The sequence below is a fragment of the Aquarana catesbeiana genome, linkage group LG09, assembly GCF_042186555.1.
Source record: "Aquarana catesbeiana isolate 2022-GZ linkage group LG09, ASM4218655v1, whole genome shotgun sequence".
Classification (NCBI taxonomy): Eukaryota; Metazoa; Chordata; class Amphibia; order Anura; family Ranidae; genus Aquarana; species Aquarana catesbeiana.
In genome coordinates this window covers 193,271,462-193,296,733 of record NC_133332.1, presented here as the reverse complement: position 1 = coordinate 193,296,733, position 25,272 = coordinate 193,271,462, and the positions used below count along the sequence as shown (strand labels likewise).

At 40.1% G+C, this 25,272-nt stretch overlaps 1 protein-coding gene across 2 annotated transcripts in view; it reads right to left on the bottom strand.

Annotated features, from left to right (window-relative positions):
* The window catches only part of ARHGEF9 (Cdc42 guanine nucleotide exchange factor 9), a 653,254-nt gene that overhangs the window by 52,098 nt on the left and 575,884 nt on the right, over positions 1–25,272 (bottom strand). For both annotated transcript variants that reach the window (XM_073599469.1, XM_073599470.1), the window contains 2 exons: positions 23,568–23,697; positions 8,871–9,002 (listed from right to left, as the gene is read on the bottom strand). In XM_073599469.1, coding sequence (XP_073455570.1) covers positions 8,871–9,002; positions 23,568–23,697 — 262 coding nt within the window. The remainder of the gene's footprint in view (positions 1–8,870; positions 9,003–23,567; positions 23,698–25,272) is intronic.

The window sequence follows — 25,272 nt, the reverse complement described above, 5'->3', positions numbered from 1 at the left end:
TGAAAACAAAAGGAACACAGAAAAAGGAAATAACATAGTTGTGTAGTTTTACTAGAAATTACAATTAATTAAGAATAACACTACTACCCAATGACTACTAAATCATTAGTATAATAGATAAGAATAGTTGTTACGCCTATGTCTGTATGAACAGCATGCTCACGCACCCACGAAGCAACAATCATATTTTTATGTGTATAAGATGCTACTTTTTTCTAAAATCGTTAGACTGAAATTGAGGGGCGCCTTATACATAGTCAGCCTGGGAGAGAGCCATGCGGGTGCATAGCTGCCCATAGCTTGTCAAACAGGCTTCCTCCAATCACGAGCCGTATGTTACTGGCGTCAGCTGGAGGTGGAGAGTGCGCTTATGTGATCCCGTTGGAGGTGGAAAGTGTGCAGATGCAACAGGGACCAGAGCGTTCACAGCCTAAGATATCAGAAAATAAAAAAATAACCAGTAAGCGATAATCAAACTGAATGTAGTCAGCTATGCAAAAAAACATGGAGAGAGACTGTTTGGACCTCCTCCCACTGGTCAGACAGTGGAGAAAACAGGAAGAACAACTCCTTAAGATGCCAAAAAAAGAAGGCGGCTTTAAGAGGAAAACCAGCAAAATGGCCAAACTTGGAACAGGGACTTAAGACTTGGATTATGGAGCAGCGCCAGAGTGGCTTATGTGTATCAACCAAGCTTATTCAATGTCAGGTAAGAATGTTTGCAAGCAAAATGAACATTGTTTATTTTACAGGAAAGGCAAATTGGTGCTTCAATTTCATGAGGAGAGGTTGGCCATGAGAACACGAACACAGTTAGCTCAGAAAATGCAACTAGTTTATGAGGATAAAATCCAACAGTTTCACTCCTAGGTCAAACAACTTAGGAAAAGATATGATTTTGAACCAAGTCAGATTGCAAACATGGATGAGATGCCTCTCAATTTTGATGTGCCTTCCAACAGAACTGTTGATGTGAAAAGGAATTAAAACGGTGGCAATCAAAACAAGTGGCCATGAAAAGGCACACTATACTGCTGTGCTTTCATGCTGTACAGATGGTACTAAACTGCCTCCTATGCTTATTTTTAAGAGGAAATATCCTAAAGAGACCATACCACATGGCATTATTGTGCAAGTTCAAGAGAAGGGATGGATGAATGAAAACCTTATGGCCATTTGGTTTGCAAATGTCCAGAAGACCTGGAGGGCTCTTAAAGAAGCCAGCTCTGCTGGTCTTTGATCAATTCCGAGCACATTTACCAGAAAAGACAAAAAGGGTTGTATCACACCTAGCAATTATTCCTGGTGGACTTACAGGTCAGCTACAGCCACTAGATGTTTCAATCAACAAGCCATTTAAAGCCCTGATGAGAGAAGAATGGAATAGTTGGATGCAAAAAGCAGGTGATAACTTGACACCGACAGGAAGAGTGAAAAAAACAACCATTACTGAGGTCTGCAATTGGGTCCTAAACTCATGGTATGTCGTCAAACAAGAGGTGATTGAAGTCCTTAAAGAAATGTGAATCAGCAATGCCATGGACGGAACTGAGGATGATCTCACATATATAGACAGTGACTCAAAAGAAGTTGCAGAAATTCTGTCTGGAACTAACAGTGATGAAGAAGAGAACAGTGATGCAACAGAGGCTGAATAAAGTGATATGCTGCATAATGTACTTTTATGTAAACGTTACCTGCGGTAATTACTAAATAAAAATGTGTTCTGTTTTATGTTTAAAATATTGATTTCTTAATTTGGGGTTGGAAAAAGGGGGGGGGGGGGGCAATTACGGGTACTTTTCAGAGAAGTCCAAACTTCTTTCAAAGTTCTTCAAACTTTGGCTTTGGTAGTGGCTTACTTTCACACCTGAAGTGAAGTGACATGGCAGCTCCTATATCTAAATGTGTAGTAGTTGCAATGTATCAAAGTGCCTCCATTGTTTGTCTGTACTGTCCATTGTTCAGTAGAAGAGCATCCGACTTAAGGTGGGCTGCTTCCATTGGTGTATCTACCTAGCTTGGAGCTGGTCTTCACCTACAGCTTTAATCCACATTCGCTTCTCATGAACAGGTAGCATTGATATTTCTTCCCATGATGATGTCTCAGACTGTAGCATTGTACAAACCATCTATGACAAGCGTTTAGCCGGGGTACCCTTATTGGATGTTGCTGATTTTCTGATTAATGTTTCATGTGGTTAAAATTCTTCAGTTCAGTTGATAAATCACCACTGACAATTTCAGTGATGTTCTGTTCCTTTTCCTGCAGTACTCATGGTACCTCTTGTTCAGGTTGTTATTCAGACAATGCTGACTGTGTTACTTCATGAGGTCTTTGACACATATTGCAAGTGTTGTATGAATAATTATACTTCTGCTGATTGTTACCTTATTGGTATTTAGATGAACAATGCTTTAACCCTTTTGAGACTCTGTGCAGCTGACAAATATACCTTCCTTAGCACAAGTTTCCCATTGGGTATGCTTTTCTTTTGTAATATGTATGTATGCTCTGCTTGCAAAGATTTTGATGTGTTTCATGTCAGACTTCTTTCCATTCCATAATGCATATGGAGATTTCTCTGTTGCTTTTCCAGGTAAGCAGTTTTGGAGATAGCAGGCCATCATAATTGCTTCTCCCAGTAAGTTGTTGAGATGTTTTTATCAAAAAGCAGTTCATGTGAAAGTGATAGAAGCTGTTCATTCTCTCTGCAACACAATCTTGTTCTGTATTGTATGGTACAATAGCTTGTGTTTTACCACTTGTGTATTGAAGTTTATCTGAAACTGTATGTTTACTGTGTAGCTGGTAGAGCACAACCCTGAGTACCCATAAATGAATGAGAGAAAATACTTTTTGTTTCTTGGAGTCTGAGTTTTCATTAGATCACATAGACCTAAGATAATTAAGTCCAGGGGCTGTCAGGCTCTACTGTTGCTACTTTGGGGAGAATATTTCCTGGTAATTTTTCAATTTATACAGCTAGTACACTTCATTATTTGACTGCATGAGTTCGTTTTTATGTCACTGGCAAGTTTATCTTCAGCAAGCCTTTTTATAGTTCAGGATTCCTGTGCCCAAAATGAAAATGCCTACATTAAATACAGTTTAAATGTCTTTCCTCTTTGACAGTGTTAACCACTTCACTACACTTTAGCTGATACAGTTCATCTGTAATTTTTCCTTTTGTGATAAAAAAGCTGTTACCTCTAATGTCACTAGATGTATGAATATACGCTTATTGGGTTTTCTTTACCAGAAAGATGTAGCAGAATACATATTGGCCTTAATTTATGAAGAAGTTAGATTTATTAAATTTTTTTATTGATGTGTTTAATAGCAGAAAGTAAAAAATATAGGTTTTTTTTTTTTTAATGGTCGGCCTTTTTTTGTTTAAAGCACAAAAAAAAAAAAAAAAAACGCAGTGGTGATCAATTTCTACCAAAAGAAAGCTCAATTTGTGGGGAAAAAAGGACATGAATTATATTTGGGTACAGTGTTGCATGACTGTGCAATTTTAAGTTAAAGTAACGCAGTACCGTATTGCAAAAAATGGCCTGGTCATGAAGGGGGGTAAATCTTCCAGAGGCCAAGTGGTTAAGTACTCTGGCTGCAGCTGGGTCCACAACATATAGCCTCTTGAAAAGCTGCTGCAGATATGACTCTTATCAGTCAAAATGTTGCTGGATACATGGCTGAGCCCTTCCTGTTTTGGTTGAATACAACAGGAGAACAGAGATGGGAAACTACATTGTAACCATGTAGTTCCATTAAAAAGAACAACAGACTGGGAATGACACTACCACCTAGTGTCAGAACTATACTGTATATACTCGATACTGTACAAACAGCATACTAACACTTTGGGGTACAGTGAGAGGGTACAAAATATCTCTGCATAGAAACCAATCAGCCTCCAGTTTTTTTTCCAAAACTTAATTGAACAAATTGAAGCTAGGAGCAGATTGGCTACCATGCATACCTGCACCTGATTTTGCACTCTCCAGTCTGTCTCTACTGCCACTGTTCCTGTTTTACCATAGCACCATCAGCTGGTTGAGTGTTTTTCTGAGCTAACTTGTACTCCAGTTTCTATTTACCTGCATAGATTGTGTACCCGTATTCCAGTCCCTGTGATATTTGTATTGATAACCAGGTCCCTTCACCAAAAGTCCTCAAAAACCCATAAATGGCCCTATTTTTTATTAAATGAATAGTGCCTTCAAGTTGTCTTGACTTACCACACCAAACCCCCTTATTCATTTGAATTAATTTTCAAATCACTATGTGGAATTCTATATTAAATCATCCATATTGTGCTTTCCTTTTATAAACAGTGCTTAAGGAAAAATAAATGTGCTAGCTGAACTACATATTACTTTCTACTACAATCTGTTTAAATAGTAGTAATGAATGGAACACTGCATGTTGCTCACCAAGCATTACAGGCTTTATATAGCGTAGGTGTAATTAATGGGGTTCATATCTGCCTTAATGGTGCATTGTGGAATGCTGGCATAAACGTTAAGAATGTTTATCTGATAATTACTAACACAATAATGCTGCTTTACCCGTTTAATCTCATAATGTTTCCTTTATAGTCTTTAAGGTATTTGATATTACAAAGAAATATAAGACATAAACTGTACAGTATATTGAAAATAAATAAATAAGTGTACAGCAAAATATAGGATTATTATTTTTATTTCTTGAAATAATCATTAAGTCTGTTATATAACATGTTGCTTTGTAAAGTATGGGCTTAAAGAACAGTTTCAAAATAACTTCAAATAAAATGCTAACAACTTACTGTGAATGAAAGTGTCCATACACAATAGGACATAGCTTCTCTACTTCAAAAGGTGTACAGTGCATCCGGAATATATTCACAGCACTTTACTTTTTCCACATTTTGTTCTGTTACGGCCTTATTCCAAAATGTATTAAATTCATTATTTTCTTAAAAATTCTACAAATAAATCCCCATAATGACAATGTGAAAGGCGTTTTTGAAATCTTTGCAAATTTATTAAAAAATAAAATAATCACATGTACATAAGTATTCACAGCCTTTGCGCAATACTTTTGGTGAAGCACCTTTGGCATCAATTACAGCCTCAAGTCTTTTTGAATATGATGCTACCAGCTTGGCACACCTAATTTTGGGCAGTTTCTCCCATTCTTCTTTGTAGGACCTCTCAAGCTCCATCAGGTTGGATGGGGTCCATCTGTGCACAGCCATTTTCAGATCTCTCCAGAGATGTTCAATTGGTTTTAAGTCTGGGCTCTGGCTGAGTCACTCAAGGAAATTCACAGAGTTGTCCTGTAGCCACTCCTTTTTTATCTTGGCTGTGTGCTTAGAGTTGTTGTCCTGTTGGAAGATGAACCTTCCCCCCAGTCTAAGGTCCAGAGCGCTCTGGAGCACGTTTTCAACAAGGATGTTCTGTACGTTGCTGCATTCCTCTTTCCCTCTATCCTGACTAGTCACCCAGTTCCTGCCGCTAAAAAACATTCCCACAACGTGATGCTGCTACCACCATGCTTTACTGTGCATTGGCCAGGTGATGAGCGATGCCTGGTTTCCTCCAGACATGGCACTTGCCATTCAGGCTAAATAGTTCAATCTTTGTTTCATCAGACCAGAGAATTTTGTCTCTCATGGTGCCTTCAGGCGCCTTTTGGTAAACTCCAGGTGGACTGTCATGTGCCTTTCACTGAGGAGTGACTTCCGTCTGGCCACTTTACCATACAGGCCTGATTGATGGAGTGCTGCAGAGATGGTTGTTCTTCTGGAGGGTTCTTCTCTCTCCACAGAGAAACACTGGAGTTCTGTTAGAGTGACCATCGGGTTCTTGGTCACCTCCCTGACTAAGGCCTTTCTCCCCCGATCACTCAGTTTTGGCCGGGCAGCCCACTCTAGGAACAGTCATGGTGGTTCCAAACTTCTTTCATTTAGGGATGATAGAGGCCACTGTGCTCATTGGGACCTTCAATGTTGCAGAAAATTTTTGTACCCTTCCCCAGATCTGTGCCTCAAAACAAACCTGTCTCGGAGGTCTACAGACAATTCCTTTGACTTCATGGCTTGGTTTGAGCTCTGATATGCACTGTTAACTGTGGGACCTTATGTAGACAGGTGTGTGCCTTTCCAAATCATGTCCAATCAACTGAATTTGTGGACTCTATTTAAGGTGTAGAAACATCTCAAGAATGATCAGTGGAAACAGGATGCACTTGAGCTCAATTTTGAGTGTCATGATAAAAGCTGTGAGCACTATGTACATGTGATTTTTTCATTTAAAAAAAAAAAATTTGCAAGGATTTCAAACAAACTTCTTTCACGTATTGTTTGTAGAATTTTGAGGAAAATAATGAATTTTTGCTATAAGGCTACGGCCGAAGCATGTTAGCACTTTAGATGTCGCACTGCTGTTAGTGCTCAATAAAGATTTAAGAAGAACCAATCGAGTTGCCAGCATTTCTTGTTATTTTGATGTTTATGGGACACAACAAGCCTGAGCACCGTTTCTAAAGATGCCCATGACTTGTAATATCTTGAATGAACATTCATATGATAATTCCGATTAGTAGATTTAATGACTTGTCGAATGTCATTCAAAAGTACTTCCTTACATCACTTACAAGAAACTCTTGTTTTTTGTCATTCAGTTTTGGAGTAAATGCACTTTCCCAAACAAAATCTACATTCACTGTTATGCCCCGTACACACGGTCGGACTTTGTTCGGACATTCCGACAACAAAATCCTAGGATTTTTTCCCACGGATGTTGGCTCAAACTTGTCTTGCATACACACGGTCACACAAAGTTGTCGGAAAATCCGATCGTTCTAAACGCGGTGACGTAAAACACGTACGTCGGGACAATAAACGGGGCAGTGGCCAATAGCTTTCATCTCTTTATTTATTCTGAGCATGCGTGACACTTTGTCCGTCGGATTTTTATACACACGATCGGAATTTCCGACAACGGATTTTGTTGTCGGAAAATTTTATATCCTGCTCTCAAACTTTCTATGTCGGAAAATCCGATGGAAAATGTGTGATGGAGCCTACACACAGTCGGAGTTTCCGACAACAAGGTCCTATCACACATTTTCCGTCGGAAAATCCGACCGTGTGTACGGGGCATAAGAAATTTGTTCGTTTGAAAAACACTTTCCATCCTTCTTCCTCAAATTTTCTCATCACTGCAGTTGAAAACACATGTCAATTTGACCTCACTAGCAATTAGAAAAGACAACGCTCTTTTGGTCCCACATTTCCTGGGGATCACAGGAGTGTGCTTTTTTTGCACTTGTATGTGTTTGGTGTGTTTGCGTATTCAGTCTACTTCACTTACCCATTCCAGACTCTGGAGAGATCCTGACCTTAAAGTGGAACTTCAGTCATTTTTTCATCTTTTCATCTATTAAATCTTCTGCTCTTGTTGTTTTAACTTTGGATAGTAAAACATTTTTTTTTTTGCCAGTAAATAACCTTATACAGCCCACTTCCTGTTTCTTGTCTGGCAATTAGCCTGGGCTTATGATATCATGCACAGCTTTCTCTCTCACTCTCATGAGAGTTTGCCAGGAAGGGAAGGGGGTGAGTCATAAGAGGGCCAATGAGAGCTGCAAGGCTGCAGAGCTGGAGGTGTGTGTCTGTGTAAATCCTGGAAGTGAACAGGCAGCAGCTTCAGCTGCCCACAGTTAAAATGGTTGCAGCCAGACTTAGTGGAGGGAGATTTCTGCAGCATATTTGGCAAGTACAGAAGCACAGTATATATAAAATAATATGCAAAGTGGTTGGAGGGAAGCTTCAGAATGGCAAAGATGTTTTTATTACAAATTATGTGAGCAGACTTCAATTCCTCTTTAATGTCAGGGTCCGCCCAAATGCCTGACCGGCAGATGGCTGAGCCAGCCACCCCCACCCACTCCATAGCCCAGCACTCCAGTGAGCGCTGGAGGGGCAGAGCAGAGAGCCGGCGACTGACAGTCAAGGGCTATCTGTTCACCGAAGACCGAGAACTAAGTGATCAGTGGTCTGTGATTGCTCAGTTCTTGGTGCAGAGGCAGCAGGGGACAGATGCTGTATCAGATGGATGTCAGCAGAGCTTCTGCTCATTTACTAAGCTCTGGAGCAACTGCACTTGCAGAGTGCAGCTGCAATTTGCAAAGTGCACAGTCTATTTGCCTTTAGTAAATCAACCAATAAGTGTCAGCATGCCAGCTGCAGACTTTTTCTGGTATATATCTATGTGTATTGATGTTCACCATTTGCTGTAAATTCTGCCTAGATCTTCTCCCTGTTTCAGTAAAAATGTACATAGTGTCCGTGGTTTAGAATCTGCTTTAGTCTGGCTAAATGAACTGTGGGGTGGGATCTTGTGCATGTATGATAACATATTGGTATATCTTTATATGATGCTTCTTTTTCAGTTATTTGTATTGTAAAATATATTTGTCTTTTGTTCTTAAGCTGAAAAACCTTCTGTAGTGCTGCAGCCCCCCCCCCCTGTTTTACTTACCTGAACGCTGTCTTTCTCCGCCTGGGAACAAGCACACCAGATCTAGCTGTTGTCTTGTGTCCTAATTGGATAGATTGATAGCAGCGCAGCCATTGGCTCACGTTGCTGTCAATCAAATCCAATGATGCGGGGGGGGGGCGGGGCCGAGTCCTGCTTTCTGTGTGAATTCACGCATAAGCAGGACTCGGGAGTGCGCCCGCATGGGTGTCCACCAAGGAGAACGCTTCTCCACTAATATTTTTAGTGCCACATGCGATGGTCTCAAAATAATATAGAAAACTACATTAGCTTCCATCAGTCACATAATTTGCAGACACATATTTGGAAACTTTCACCTTTTTACAGAGAACCAACTGGTGATCAAATAGGAAGAATACTCTCTGTTGCTGGCGTCCATACGGCTGGTAGACCCACTGCATCTCTCCAGTGTAGATAAGTTCGGAACTTCTGTCCAGGATATCATCTCCCTGTAAAATGCAGATACAGGTTACCTGACAGTAAATCAATCCACATTGCAGCCCAATTCACATTGTGCATATTTTAATATTACCAAAGGGAAAGTACAATGGAAACAGATTTTTCATATATGGGTGAATGGTACCTACTGGCATTTTTGTATCTTGAGGGGACTCTGGTAGTACCAGTTCTTTACACCTCTATTATCCTCTTATTGAATTTTTCATAATGTAAAAAAAATGAGACGGAAACCACCCAAAGTATTATATCTGACAAATAATTGCGTACCTACATTTACTCTGCAACAATTATTCCACAACACAAAGGCCACACAAATATTGATGTTTGTTTGATAGCAAGTTTCTCCCCAAGTACAGTTTTCTTTTTCTTCACTTGGTTCAGCTGCCTTTTCTTTTCTGCCCTAGAATTTTCTCTTTCTTCTTGGCTACTAAAAAATCTATTTCCTGTGTCTTTTGTTACTAATTTGGTGAACAACTACTTTATCGTACCTGCATGCAACTTGATATAAGAACACCCGTGCACCTCAGGGATCACCAATATATAATAAGCACCTTATATTAGGATCCGAACACGAATGCCTCGTACACACAATCGCACATTCTGACAACAAAATCCATCAGATTTCTTCAGATGGATGTTGGCTCAAACTTGTCTTGCATACACACAGTCACACAAAGTTGGTCGGAAATATTAAACGTCAAGAACGCGGTGACGTACAACACTTACGACGAGCTGAGAAAAATGAAGTTCAATAGCCAGTGGGGTTCTTCTGCTAGATTCTGAGCATGCGTGGCACTTTGTGCGTCGGTGAATTGTCTACACACAATCGGAATTTACGCAAACGAATTTTGTTGTCGGAAAATTTTAGATCCAGCTCTCAAACTTTGTGTGTCGGAAATTCCAATGGAAAAAGTCCGATGGAGCCTACACACGGTCGGAATTTCCAACAACAAGCTCTGATCGCACATTTTCCGTCGGAAAGTCCGATCGTGTGTACAGGGCAACAGACGGACTGAGAGCAGTGGTGCAACTTACAGTTACCACAATGCAAAGTCCCTGTACTGCCATCTGTTAATGTGACCCACAGACATTGTATTGTTTACTGCATGGGGATGCCACAGTTTAATAGACTGTATGACCCTATGTTCAGGATTCCACAGAAACATATAGCCAACCAACAATAACTACTGTTATAAAGGACATCCCAAAAGCAAAAAGCCAATGCAACCTGCCAAATACTGCTGAACTGCATATACAGCACGTAGTTTGATTTATGCACAAAAAGTTTTTTAGTTCGGTTCAGCCAGTGTTGTGATTCACACACCTCTGCCACGTGTATAGCTGGGCAGGTAACACCTCTGGTTCAGTTTACCAGCTTTCTGTGACAGTTGTCTGCTATCTGGACAATGATTTATGAATGTGACAGGGCTGAAAAATTACAAGATGCTGAGTGTGGCGGGTGGCAGAGTTGTCTGAATCACACACCTTTATGAAGAGAAATCTGCTGGCATGTAAAACAATCTGCATACTGTATATCGATTGACACATGTTTTAGGTTTTACCCTGATTTCCTGTAGATTTGCTTTAATGTTTTTGGGGTGTAATGCATGGGGGTTGATTTACTAAAGACCAATAGACTTTCAATAGACAATCTGCAAGTGCAACTGCTCCGGAGCTGTTCCGGAGCTTAGTGAATGAGGTAAAGCTTCACTTTACAAAGAACACCCAATCACATGCACATGATTGGATGCTGGAAGTCAGCAGTGCTTCTGCTCATTTTACTAAGCTCTGGAGCAACTGCTCTTGAAGAGTGCAACTTTGCAAAGTGCACAGTGTATTTGCCTTTAGTGAATTAATCCCATAATGGTTACAGTTATTTGGCAGGTAAAACAGTTCATGTGTCTCTGTTTCGCTATTTGACTGGAGATCTCATTTAAGATCACCGGACAGTAGAACTAGAACAGCTGGTTAACTATGTAGGGATTCCTCAACACTGCATATCTGTTTCACAGCAAACATTGTTGGTCTAAGCTAGGTGTCTTCTCTTTTCCCCATTATGTGTCAAAGAAGGGTAAGGAATCTGGTAGCCAGATATCCAGAATTTCAGCTTATACATTTTCTATTATTTTGTGAACCAGCCATGACAAAACTGCAGCAAAGAGTAGAGTAGAGTAGAGTAATTTGTCCATGGCTGCCCTAGTGGTAGTGTACAGTGGTGCCATAAGACACCTCAATCACAACTCTCTGTTTTCAGCAGCCCTTTGTATAGATAGTCGAAGATGTTTAGTTAACATCTTCTTCTTCTATCAATTGGGGTGGAAGAAATGAGTTACAAAACACCTAGTTGAGTCAGCTTGAAGAATGATTACCATTCGGCCTGAACTACATGATTTGTGCTGAACAGTCTGTGGTCAAATAGACTGATACACCTAGGTGGACTACAATGTACTTGTGAAAAGATTTATTCTTGCTACAAACCGGATTTCTGAATTATTCTTTTTGTACAGTATATTGTTCCATTGCTAAAAACAATCTATAGGTCTATAAGTGCTTCATTGTGTCCCATGCCTTTAACACAGATAAAAGCATAATCCCAAGATGTTGGAAATGAAGATATCCCCCAACCACAACTAAATGAAATCTCATATTAGAACCTATGAAATAAATTGAGTTACCTCACTAATACCCCCTTCCACTTTCTTTTACATTTAATCTGCATCGGTTTGCCTTCTACCAACAGATATGTATGATATGGAAGCTGGTTAATGCTTCACTGTAAGTAAAACAACTTACTCATACGTTTATGAGCTCACTGAATGTTGTAATATTCATTGATAATTTACCGTATATACTCGAGTATAAGTCGTTCCGAGTATAAGTCGAGGCCCTAATTTACCACAAAAAAATGGGAAAAACTTATTGACCCGAGTATAAGATGAGGGTGAGAAATGCACAGCTACTGTAAGTGGAAAAGAGGGTCAACAATGCCCATTTGCAGCATCACTGTGCCCATTTGCATGCCTCACTGTGCCCATTTGCAGCCATAGGTCCCCTGAACTTTAAACTCGGTGGTTAAGGGTTCCTAGATGCCCCCTAGCTGCAGCCAAAATTTGGGGTCTCTGAACCCAAAGGGTCCCGAAATGACATTGCTGCAGATGGACACAGTTGACCGAATTTGGGGCCCCGTATCTCAGGGCCACTTAGTGCTAAGAACTCCAAATTTGGTGTGCAAACCCAGTGGAACTAGCACCATAAAATTTCCAAAGCTGGGGTTTCTAGCACCAAGTGGCCCCGAGATACAGGGCCCCAAAAATCAGTTCAGAAAATGTCAAGAACTTTTCTGTAGCAGAGAATGACATTTTCCAAACCGGATTTGGGGCCCCGTATCTCAGGGCCACTTGGTGCTAGGAACCCCAGCTTTGGATATGTTATGGTACCAGTTCCACTGGGTTTGCACAACAAATATGGGGTTCCTAGCACCAAGTGGCCCTGAGATATGGGGCCCCAAAGTCGGTTCAGAAAATGTCAAGCACTTTTCTGCAGCAGAGAATGACATTTTCCGAACCGAATTTGGGGCCCCGTATCTCGGGGTCACTTAGTGCTAGGAACTTCAGCTTTGGATATGTTGTGGTAGCAGTTTCACTGGGTTTGCACACCAAATTTGGGGTTCCTAGCACCAAGTGGCCCTGAGATATGGGGCCCCAAATTCAGTTCGGAAAATGAAATTTTTTGCTGCAGAAAAGTGCTTGACTCGAGTATAAGTCGAGGGGGGCACTTTCAGCACAAAAAAATGTGCTGAAAAACTCGACTTATACTCGAGTATATACGGTACCTAAATTTCAATAATTACAAAAATGCATAAAAAAGGAACCATGCTTCAGACCCTGTAAAGCCAATTTCTCAGCTTGTAGTAAATGTTTTCACATCAGAGAGTAGTGTAACCAACAAACAACACTTCATGTTAGTAGGTATTCAGGATCCACATGGCTGTAGAAAATGGTGCAGAGGGAGTATGTTGGAATTTGGACTGTCACTGTTCATCTACACTTGCTTGAGTACCACCCAAGAGGTGGTTGTATTAACGCCCTGCAAGTAACAGCTTGGTAAATACAAAGAACTAAACCATTAGAAGATTTCGATTGCTAATAACACTGTTCAGGCACATTGTATGAAAGGGAGTTATTTACTTGTGGAGTGGGTGCAGTAATTCCTGATTTAGTGAGTGGCAGAGCTGTGTTCTAATTAGGGACTCACAGACTGATTAGCACTGCAGGCAAGGGGGAGATCAGACGGGAGGGAAAGCAAAAGCAACGTTTCTCTTTTTTTTTCCACAAGGCTCCCTTTTTGATGCTTTCTGTTGTTTGAAAACCCTGTTGTAGTCTCTGACTTTATTTTCCTCAAGAGATTTGCTGATCAAGCTGGCCCTGTCTCCAGAACAGCATCTTAACGGCACGATGCACGGTTTTCAGCCCAGCGTTTGATGTGAGAAGGCATGAAAAAAAGGGCTTTTAAATGTGAGTTTCAATGCCTTGCTGGAGAATCTGAACACACATGAAAGCATCTGAGTTGACAGCTATGTAGGCAGTTGTTCTATTATGCACAAAACCAGTTAACCTTTTTGCTGCTGGAAACGGCAGCTGAACTCAGGGATGGTAAGGCCCTTGACTAGACATTGATCTTGCTGCTTTGCAAAAATGCTCCAAGGACTATATGGTGGATGGATAAATATATACAGTATGGGAAGGCCTATATCACTAAGCAAGCATGCTCTGCATTAACAGCTATCAAAAAACTGAAAGACACATCTTCAAGAAACCATCTCTAACTCACAAACATTATAACCACAAAACTCAGTGTTAATATAATCAGCCTGACACAAGGCAACCAATAATGCACACCCATTGCACTTGTTTTTGCAGCAGAGTATTCAATTTGGTTTCAATTAGGTTCTCCGGGTCTCTTAGCTGCTAGTCATTGCTCCCTATCAGCTCTGCAGCGGATTATTCGGGGCTCACTGAAGCACACAGCTGTGACTCCATATTTAGAGGGGAATGGCTCAGTCAGATAACAGATGCATCAGGGAATACGTCATGTATACAAGCCTGGCAATGCCGTGGTCTTCCAAGGAGAAAATAATTCCACACTGGTTGTTGTATTAACCCTGTAAATGTATTTAGCAAAAAATGTGTTTAGGGCAGATGTTATTTTTTTATGTAAATGAGAAAGGAAGAGATGCTGCCATTTTTAAATAACTCCAAAATACACACCAGGTCATTTAGGGTCCATGCACATTGGGATTGAAAAATGCTGCTTCTACAAGAGTTTTGCTGTTTTTTTCTGCCTGTAGAAGCAACTCAATGTTATTTTATGTGTCCATGCACATAAGGACATTTAGAGGCATATTTGCAACTCAGCGTTTAGAGGTTAAAAAAAACCCTTGTGGATTGCGTTTTTGAGAGGAGTTTTCAGGGAGAAAAACTGCTAAATGCGCCTAAGCGCGTGTACAAATATGCTCTATGTGAGCACTTTTTTCTGCCAAAAAAACATTGGTGCTTTTTTTTAAGCCCAGTGCACAGAGATGCTTAAGCCCCTTTCACATGGGTGGACCGTTCAGGTCCACCTGTCAGTTTTTCAGGCGGACCCAATCGGAAATTCCATTGCTCTTTATGGAGTGGCCGATGTCAACAGATATCTGTTTGTTGACACCCGCTGACATCTGATCCGATCCTGTCCACTAAAAACATATAGATGGGGATCCACTCCCCATCCATCTTGCAGATCGGATGACAGTTGGATGGAAACGGACAGGTGGCCCATTTACATCTAACAGCCCATAGAGTACAGAGGGCTGTGTTTGTTTCTGCATCAGTGGAGAGGACACGGACCTGTCATCTGCTTCCTCAGCGGGGATCAGAGGAGAGATCCCCTGCTGAGCAGGTGGATCCGCTGGCGGACTCCACCAATGTGAAAGGGGTCACAATCTTCATAACTTTTGATGACCAATGTTGTGTGCTGCCCTGTCCTTAAAGCCCAAGTTTTAAGTTTTAGAACTCAAGAAGAGTAAATACTTCAAGTCAAGTTTTATATAGCTGTACATGACCCTGTTGGGGAAATTGGTTTTCTTGTTCTTGTGATAGCAGACAAAAAAATCAGGAGAGCAGTAGTCACTGCGAAAGAAAGGCACTCAGCAGGACATGAGGATAAAACTATCTACTGGGGGTACAGACTACAGTAAAAAGCTACCAGGGGTTCTTTCCCTACCTAACTCTGTGCAAAAATGCACATGCTAGCCAACATTTGTTGGTGGAAAGTCCGACAACAATTGTCCGATGGAGCATACACACGGTCTGATTTTCCACCAACAGCCTGACATCCAACATTTCCCATCGGAAAATCCTTTTGCATGTACAGGGCTTTAGAGCCAAAGACAGTGCCTAAGGGCATTAGTGCGTTTGGGTACTGATATGTTCTAGGGAGTCAGTTAAAAACATAGCATGTCTGTAGTTTGTGTCTCTGTCTCATTTACAAAAGTCTACAATGAAGGTGTTAGTCCTTCGTGTTGAATTCCCAAACTGTTATTTTATATTACAAAGAAGTGTAAAGCCATTATTTGTTTTACTAATGACAGAGAAAAATGCGTGAAACAGGAATATTCATAGCAGTTATCTATTGAGTTGTGAAAAGTTGCAAGTCTCTCTAAGTTAGTCCCTCTAAGTCAGATCTGGGCAAATTGTGGCCACAGGCCCCATCGTACTCATTTCAGCTAACAAACCTTTCCTTATATTGCTTAATTGATTGGCTTAAAATTATATAAAAATGTTTATTACATAAATATATAAATATAAAAACAGTACATCTAGATATGCTCCAATCTGCGTAACCACCTACAATATGTTGAAGCACAGCTCTTTATTGCACTACATGCGAAGTTTGGATTTATTTTTCAAATATCAGAATATTTTTTTTTTGAGGTGGGATGGTTAGGAACATTTTCAGCACACACTGAAATGTCCTTGGGATTTATTTACATTTCCTGAATGACAGAGAGGAAAGTCCTCATCCTCTTTTTTTCACATAGCGGTTGCTTATGGTTAAATAAAATAGGAAAGTGAAGGTATGACCTCTGAAAAGGAAGAAGCCTGTAATTTAGGGAGTATGAATATCAATCAGGCAGCTCCACAGCTAGCGCAGGTGACAGCCACCTATCGGGGTCACCTCTGTTCTGCTATACAGTACAATGAAAACTAATCATCTCAGAATTGATATATATCCATTTTCTCCAATAGATTTACTGCTGGCTTTCAAAGGCCTCTTATAAAAATGCTTTAAATCTCACATAACTCATAAGGAATAATGATTCAAGCCAAACTGTCCTATAAAAATGTTTTCACTAGGAAATAGCTTTTCTTTATCCGTGCAGTATGATATATATTTTAAACTTGCTTGAAAATACAACCAAAAAGCATGGAGTAGTAAAATTATATATAGCCACCTGCAACACAACTGATTGATGTCACTGGTGGCTCACGTTATTCGCTTTCTTTCTTGGGTCCCAAAAACATGGCTGACCACAAAACTAGAGGTATTAACTGACGAGATGGTGGTTGTTTATTTCATGAAAATCTCCAACATTTATTGTAGCAATGGTGTTCTGTTATCTTCTACATCATTGGTATGCTGTATATGTTAGGTAGCCACCTACAGATCTGGATATCCCATGGAGTCTCACAATCAACTTTGCAGGATTTTAAGAATATTATATATGATTTCACTCTACTTTTGCATTTTAAGACACAACCCTATCTCATTTTGTAGAAATTGTCAACTGTCTATGAACAATGATAAACTTTAAAAAATGTAAAGTGGCCCTTGGGCCATAATAAGAGTGCAAATTATCTCTGCTATCGACTGATAAATCTATATGTAGTATTAAAGAAAAGAATGCTGCCCAGACTAATGATGAATCTGATGATGAATCATGAATGATGAGTCATTATAGATTTATTTTCTGCTGCAGCTCAAAGGTACATACAGGTAAGCACTTTGAACCTGTGAACCTGATGAATGTTTGGGCACACCTGAAATTTTTTCCTTTTGCATATACCTTTAACTTTTGTTTGCACTGCACTGTAAAATAAATATATTGTGTGGATTTGCCATTTGGTAGTGCAACATCCTTTTCTTGGATACTATTTTGCATTCACTAAACATGTATTACTTTACTTTCCCAATCCAGCTCACCCCTATTCTGAAAAATAAATTATATATACAGTGAGGGAAAAAAGTATTTGATCTCCTGCTGATTTTGTACGTTTGCCCACTGACAAATGGTCAGTCTATAATTTTAATGGTAGGCTAATTTTAACAGTGAGAGACAGAATAACAACAATATCCAGAAAAACACATTTCAAAAAATTTATAAATTGATCTGCATTTTAATGAGTGAAATAAGTATTTGATCCTCTATCAATCAGCAAAATTTCTGGCTCCTAGGTGTCTTCTATACGGGTAACCAGCTGAGATTAGGAGCACTCGGGAGTGCTCTTAATCTCAGCTTGTTACTTGTATAAAAGACACCTGTCAACAGAAGCAATCAATTAATTAATCAGATTCCAATCTCTCAGCCATGGCCAAGACCAAAGAGTTGTCCAAGAATGTCAGGGACACGATTGTAGAACTACACAAGGATGGAATGGGCTACAAGACCATCGCCAAGCAGCTTGGTGAGAGGGTGACAACAGTTGGTGCGATTATTCGCAAATGGAATAAACACAAAATAACTGTCAATCTCCCTCAGGCTAGGGCTCCATGCAAGATCTCACCTCGTTGGAGTTTCAATGATCACGAGAATGGTGAGGAATCAGCCCAGAACTACACGGGAGAATCTTGTCAATGATCTCAAGGCAGCTGGGACCATAGTCACCAAGAAAACAATTGGTAACACACTATGCCATGAAGAACTGAAATCCTGTAGCGCACGCAAAGTCTCCCTGCTCAAGAAAGCACATGTACTGGCCCACCTGAACTTTGCTAATGAACATCTGAATGATTCAGAGGAGAACTGGGTGAAAGTGGTTTGGTCAGATGAGGCCAAAATCAAGCTCTTTGGCATCAACTCAACTCGCCGTGTTTGGAGGAGGAGGAGAAAAGCCGCCTATGACCCCAAGAACACCATCCCCACTGTCAAACATGGAGGTAGAAACATTGCTTTGGGGGGGGTTTTCTGATAAGGGGACAGGACAACATCACCGCATCAAAGGGACGATGGACAGAGCCATGTATCATCAAATCTTGGGTGATTAACCTCCTTTCCTCAGCCAGGGCATTGAAAATGGGTCATGGATGGGTCTTCCAGCATGACAATGACCCAAACTACATGGCCAAGGCAACAAAGAAGTGGCTCAAGAAGTAGCACATTAAGGTCCTTGAGTGGCCTAGCCAGTCTCCAGACCTTAATCCCATAGAAAATATGTGGAGGGAGCTGAAGGGTCGAGTTACCAAACATCAACCTCAAAACCTTAATGATTTGGAGAGGATCTGCAAAGAGGAGTGGGACAAAATCCTTCCTGAGATGGTGGCCAACTACAAGAAACTTCTGACCTCTGTGATTGCCAAGGGTTTTACCAAGTACTAAGTCATGTTTTGTGAAGGGGTCAAATATTTATTTCACTCATTAAAATGCAAATCAATTTATAACTTTTTTGAAATGCGTTTATCTGGGAGGACTGATAGTGGTGGTCTGGAGGGGTAGAGGAGAGGGGGGGGGACGAGTGTTATGAGGGTACTCTTTTTTTTTTTTCTGGTGTTTTTGTTTTCTTTGTTTGTTTGTCTGACTGTTTGGCTGTCTGTTTGTTTTGTTAGGGATGATATAATGGTATTCTGGAGATTATCTGAAACTAGAGAAAGGTATTGTAAAGAAGTAAAATGTATAATCTGCAGAAAAAGTAATGCAATTTGGCGATCTTTTGTAATGTTTGAAAACTTTAATTAAAAAAATTAAAAGAAAATTAAAAATTGCGATTATCTGGATTTTTTTTTTTTATTCTGTCTCTCGCTGTTAAAATAAACCTACCATTAAAATTATAGACAGATCATTTCTTTGTCAGTGGGCAAACGTACCAAATCAGCAGGGGATCAAATATTTTTTTCCCTCACTGTACATACAGTAGGTAAACCCAAATACAACACAAGAAAAGAAAAAGTGATTAGAGCACCTAGAACACCACATCAAGCCTTTCCCTGTGCACTATTATTTATTAACCACTTCCCTCCCGGCCTATAGCAAAATGACGGCTGGGGATGGTTACATTATCCTAACTGGATGTCATATGACGTCTTCCTGGATAACAGCCAGCATGCGCCCGCAGGGGCGCGCAGCGCTGCAATCGATGTGCGGCGTATCAGTATGACACACCGCAACATCAATCTCGGTAAAGAGTCTCTGACGGAGACTTTTTACCACGTGAACAGCTGTGTCCAATCACAGCTGATCACGGTGTAAACAGGCTGAGCCGTGTATTGGGTTTTCCTCACTCGCGTCTGACAGACGCGAGTAGAGGAGTGGCGATCGACTGCTCTCCTGACAGGGGGGGTCTGTGCTAAATGCCATCAAAAGAAAGCTCTATTTGTGGGAACAAAATTATAAAAATTTGATTTGGGTAGAGTGTTGCATGACCGCGCAATTGTCATTCAAAGTGCGACAGCGCTGAAAGCTGAAAATTGGCCTGGGCAGGAAGGGGGGAGAGTGCCTGGCATTGAAGTGGTTAATGTAGCAAGTATCAAAAATGTAAAATATACAAAGATGTTCTTAAGTGTGCCAAAATCAAAAACTTGTCCCTCAATAACAAAATCAGGACAATATTGCCCCTAATAACAAAACCCCATGACACTACTTTACATTGTAGCAAAGTGTCTTTTCTTCGGTGTTGTCACATGAAAAGATATAATAAAATATTTACAAAAATGTGAGGGGTGTACTCAGTTTTGTGAGATACTGTACATACAGTGGGGACGGAAAGTATTCAGACCCCCTTAAATTTTTCACTCTTTGTTATATTGCAGCCATTTGCTAAAATCATTTAAGTTAATTTTTTTTCCTCATTAATTTACACACAGCACTCCATACTGACAGAAAAACACAGAATTGTTGACATTTTTGCAGATTTATTAAAAAAGAAAAACTGAAATATCACATGGTCCTAAGTATTCAGACCCTTTGCTGTGACACTCATATATTTAACTCAGGTGCTGTCCATCTCTTCTGATCATCCTTGAGATGGTTCTACACCTTCATTTGAGTCCAGCTGTGTTTGATTATACTGATTGGACTTGATTAGGAAAGCCACACACCTGTCTATATAAGACCTTATAGCTCACAGTGCATGTCAGAGCAAATGAGAATCATGAGGTCAAAGGAACTGCCTGAAGAGCTCAGAGACAGAATTGTGGCAAGGCACAGATCTGGCCAAGGTTCCAAAAAAAATTTCTGCTTCACTTAACGTTCCTAAGAGCACAGTGGCCTCCATAATCCCTAAATGGAAGACGTTTGGGACGACCAGAACCCAAAGATCACTGTGGCTGAGCTCCAGAGATGTAGTCGGGAGATGGGAGAAAGTTGTAGAAAGTTGTAGAAAGTCAATCATCACTGCAGCCCTCCACCAGTCGGGGCTTTATGGCAGAGTGGCCCGACGGAAGCCTTTCTTCAGTGCAAGACACATGAAAGCCCGCATGGAGTTTGCTAAAAAAACACCTGAAGGACTCCAAGATGGTGAGAAATAAGATTCTCTGATCTGATGAGACCAAGATAGAACTTTTTTACCTTAATTCTAAGCGTTATGTATGGAGAAAACCAGGCATTGCTCATCACCTGTCCAATACAGTCCCAACAGTGAAGCATGCTGGTGGCAGCATCATGCTGTGGGGGTGTTTTTCAGCTGCAGGGACAGGACGACTGGTTGCAATTGAGGGAAAGATGAATGTGACCAAGTACAGGGATATCCTGGACGAAAACCTTCTCCAGAGTGCTCAGGACCTCAGACTGGGCCGAAGATTTACCTTCCAACAAGACAATGACCCTAAGCACACAGCTAAAATAACGAAGGAGTGGCTTCAAAACAACTCCGTGACTGTTCTTGAATGGCCCAGCCAGAGCCCTGACTTAAACCCAATTGAGCATCTCTGGAGAGACCTAAAAATGGCTGTCCACCAATGTTTACCATCCAACCTGAAACAACTGGAGAGGATCTGCAAGGAGGAATGGCAGAGGATCTCCAAATCCAGGTGTGAAAAACTTGTTGCATCTTTCCCAAAAAGACTTATGGCTGTATTAGATCAAAAGGGTGCTTCTACTAAATACTGAGCAAAGGGTCTGAATACTTAGGACCATGTGATATTTCGGTTTTTCTTTTTTAATAAATCTGCAAAAATGTCAACAATTCTGTATTTTTCTGTCAATATGGGGTGCTGTGTGTACATTAATGAGGAAAAAATAAACTTAAATGATTTTAGCAAATGGCTGCAATGCAACAAAGAGTGAAAAATTTAAGGGGTCTGACTGTATGTAGCTGTATGTAAAAACTGCAAATATTGTCAATGTGATATCAATAGTCCATGTAGTCTTTAGAGATCTGAATACATTATATTCATCACATAGATAATTAGCCTGTTTAATGTGTGATTCTGAAGCACATAGTATATCAATATGAAGTTCAAACACCATAAATTGCACATACAGGTCATCACAGACATTATCTCGAAATTATCATAGCTATGAATCATAAATACTCTCTAGGATAAGTCAAACTGGTGGTGGGTCCGTAGTGCCTTAGTACCTTTCTACATGTATCAGTGGATATACTTTATGTTCCATCGTTCTCATATTTTGGCACTGATGATGGATATTATTTGTGCTCTTCTTGGCTTACCACTTTTCTCCATCAGCTTATATAAAGAGATTAACCAGAAATAAAATTTGAAGAGGCTTACTGATAATCATATAGTTGTCCAGTTAAACTATTTTCTAAAAAATCTATTTTAAATCTATTAAATCTATTAAATCTATTTTAACTGAAGCTTTCCATGATGAAAATCCTTTTTAGTTAGTTATTGGACATTCCTATTTGGGAATTATAGGGAAATAATCACTTCGGGTTTCCATCTTTTTTAAGTTCCCAATAACTCTACAGCCTGATTGTCTCCTTTAAGTCTGCTCTTTTATTTGACCTATGGCCTAACAACACATATTTATCTCACTGATCAACTTAGTTTATCTAATAACCTATATAGATTAACATGATTAATAATAAAACTTTTCTTATGTCTGTCATGTGTTAAAGGTTTTTTGCAAAACATTTTTATATACTGGATAATATACATACACACGTGTGTATAATATACATACTCACTGTATATATCCTAACCTAAGGGCTCATTTAGAGGGATGCAGAGGCCCATACAGCATTAGGAGTTGTTTGTTTATGTTTTCTGAGCAGCGTGAATTTGCACACAGGCAGGCCATATTATTCAATGTAGATACAGCCGCTCAAATGTACACACCTGAGTTTTTTTACAGGCATGCAGGGATAGCTGTGTGTCCCAGACACTGTATGTTTTACCACAATGGTAACATATTGTGTTGTGGTGTTATTCATTTTGATTTGTGAATTGGCACCCCAATCCACAAAGTTAGTAAGTGCCAAGGGTTCGCACTGCAGCACACCAAAACCTACGTGCCTTGTGGTACACTGCATTAAAAAAAAGGTGCAGGTCACATTTTTCTGTTGCCATGCATTTACACAACAGTTGTACGGTCCAGTGACAATTTTCAATGACCAATGAATCCATGGCCCTGTGCTATAGGATTCGTAATTGGATCTTCATTAGTCTTGATCAATCAAGAATAAGATTTCACAAGCAGAACAGGGAAACATGCTACCTAATGGTTATTACAGGCTGGTGCTACATTTTAGAGTAGAACTATAAAACTTTTTTTCATTTTGGATAGAGTGATACAGTAAAGGAGGCTTATAATCCCTGTAAGGTTTATTTTTGCGAGCTGTGTCCCATTGGGGAGATTTCCCCCTTATTTCTTGTCCCATGGGCAAAACAGGAAGTGGGAGGAAATCCCTTTAAGAAAATCTCTCTGGGACCCCCAGGTCACCAGAACCAAAGTCCCAATTGGAAGTTTTTCCCTTCTTCTCCCAGTACTGTTCTGGGGACAACTCAACATTTTGGATTTTCCTTTACTTTCACATTCAATGATAATGTTAAACAGGACAAATAGAGAGAGTGAATTCCCTAACAGTGACAGAGACAGCAATAAAAACCTGACAGGTATTCTAATCCATCTCCACTCTATCCAAAACTAAAAAAGAAAAGTTTTGCGTTTAGGTATACTTTGAATAAGAAGCATCATTTACTTTGCCCGTTTTCACTCAACATTTTTTTAATCCTTGTAAGAAAAAAGTATAAGATAGATAAACACTCAATAAGGAAATAAGATTATATAAAGGCCTCATAATAATAATCCCACAAACATTTAAAATGTTTTTACAAACCTCCCAGTCTAGAACTGATGCTTGCCACTGTGCAATTTTGTCAATATTTTCCAGTCTCCTCTTCCGCTCATTGATCTGTTGGGTGACATTCCTCATGACAGCAAGAGCAGCTGCCACATACCTGTAATCACTGTGGATACAGAAACAAACCTTATTCAGGAATGAGATATACAACATTTTTCTTTTGGTGCAAAGAAAGGTTCTGACATATATTAACTAGAGACTGCTAACATGACACTGCTGGTCAGATGTGCAAAATTGAGTATTGTATCTGTACATCACACTAGGTGGAAACAAGGATACCTAAACATAGGTCAGATGCCCAAAATCCTAAGGCCTTATCCACATGGGCAGAAAGAAAAAAGCTGATTTTTAAGGAATTTTTCATATTTTTTATGCCTCTGAATGCAGCTTTATTTCAGCCAACGCATTAATGCACATTGTGGCATATAGAATCCTGTTTTAGAGCAGCGTCCAGGGCCTTAAAGAATAAACGCCCCAAACCTGCATTTGGAGAGGAGCTTACTGGCATAATTTATGCACATAAATACGAGTGTATGCACCTAAATTCATTCTAGCAGTTAGAATAAATGAATATTCATTTACCAGTCAAAGCGAGCATTTTTTATGCTGGATTGTACACGTACACGCAACCTAAAGCTGCGAATATTCTCAAGCGTTTTTGTGTGAAAGAGGTATGTGACCTCACTATTTTTTATTATCAAGTGCAGAAGTGGTTTACCTTTCCTACAGTGGGGATAATCTTCAGTACCAGTTTTTGGTCCCTGATATATTCAGGATTTAAACTTGAATTGGGGTTCCTCCCAGAGAGGAGTTATGTGTTAAGTCTAGTACACACAATTGGAAGAAAAATACTGCTTTGAAAGCAATCATATGATAACCTGATCATTAGCCCAGTTTTTCGAGAGCACAACATTTCATCTGAAATTATCCGAAGGGACAAACACGGAAATTCTTCTCATACGATACTACATCATACGATTTTGTTTAATCAGGAAAATATTTGTCCGAAAAAACCCAGAAGAGCAAGACCACGCATGCTCAAAAATTAAGGAATATATTACAATACAATATAACACATTACATCTTTTCCAAAGTTGTATTCTATTGTACAAGAATTTTTGTAGGTTTAGTAACGCCCTCATTTTAGTTATGAGACTAGCATGCAAAAAAAAAAACATAACGGACAATCATTCGTCCAATATTCTCATGCTGTGTATGAGGCTTTAGGCATCTTGTATATTTATCTGTCTGCTGGCGGCCCTAGCTGTCTGCTCTTGGCTCCCAGGGATAGCTTGCATCCCAGTTGCTAGGCAACTGGACTCTCCTAGAGGTTCTTGTCTGCTGCCTTGTACTTTCCCTGACTTCCATGTGAGCTGTCATGTAACTAGTCTGGTCACATGCCCCCAGCTATTAAATTAGTAAATGGCCCAGGCAGCACCTCATTTAGAGTGCCCAAGCCTGTGCCTCTGTGTTTGTGATAACCTTTCTTACTGACCAACTGCACCTGACTAGATTGTTTACTCCTGTTGCTGACCTTTGCTATGTTCTTGAATTCCTCTACTCTATGCCTTGACCTTTGCAAAGGTACTGGACACCTCTACTGGCTGCTGTCTGTCCTAACTATTGCTACATTCTTGGATTCTGTTATTGCCTGCCCTGACCATTTCTGTGTTACCTGGCA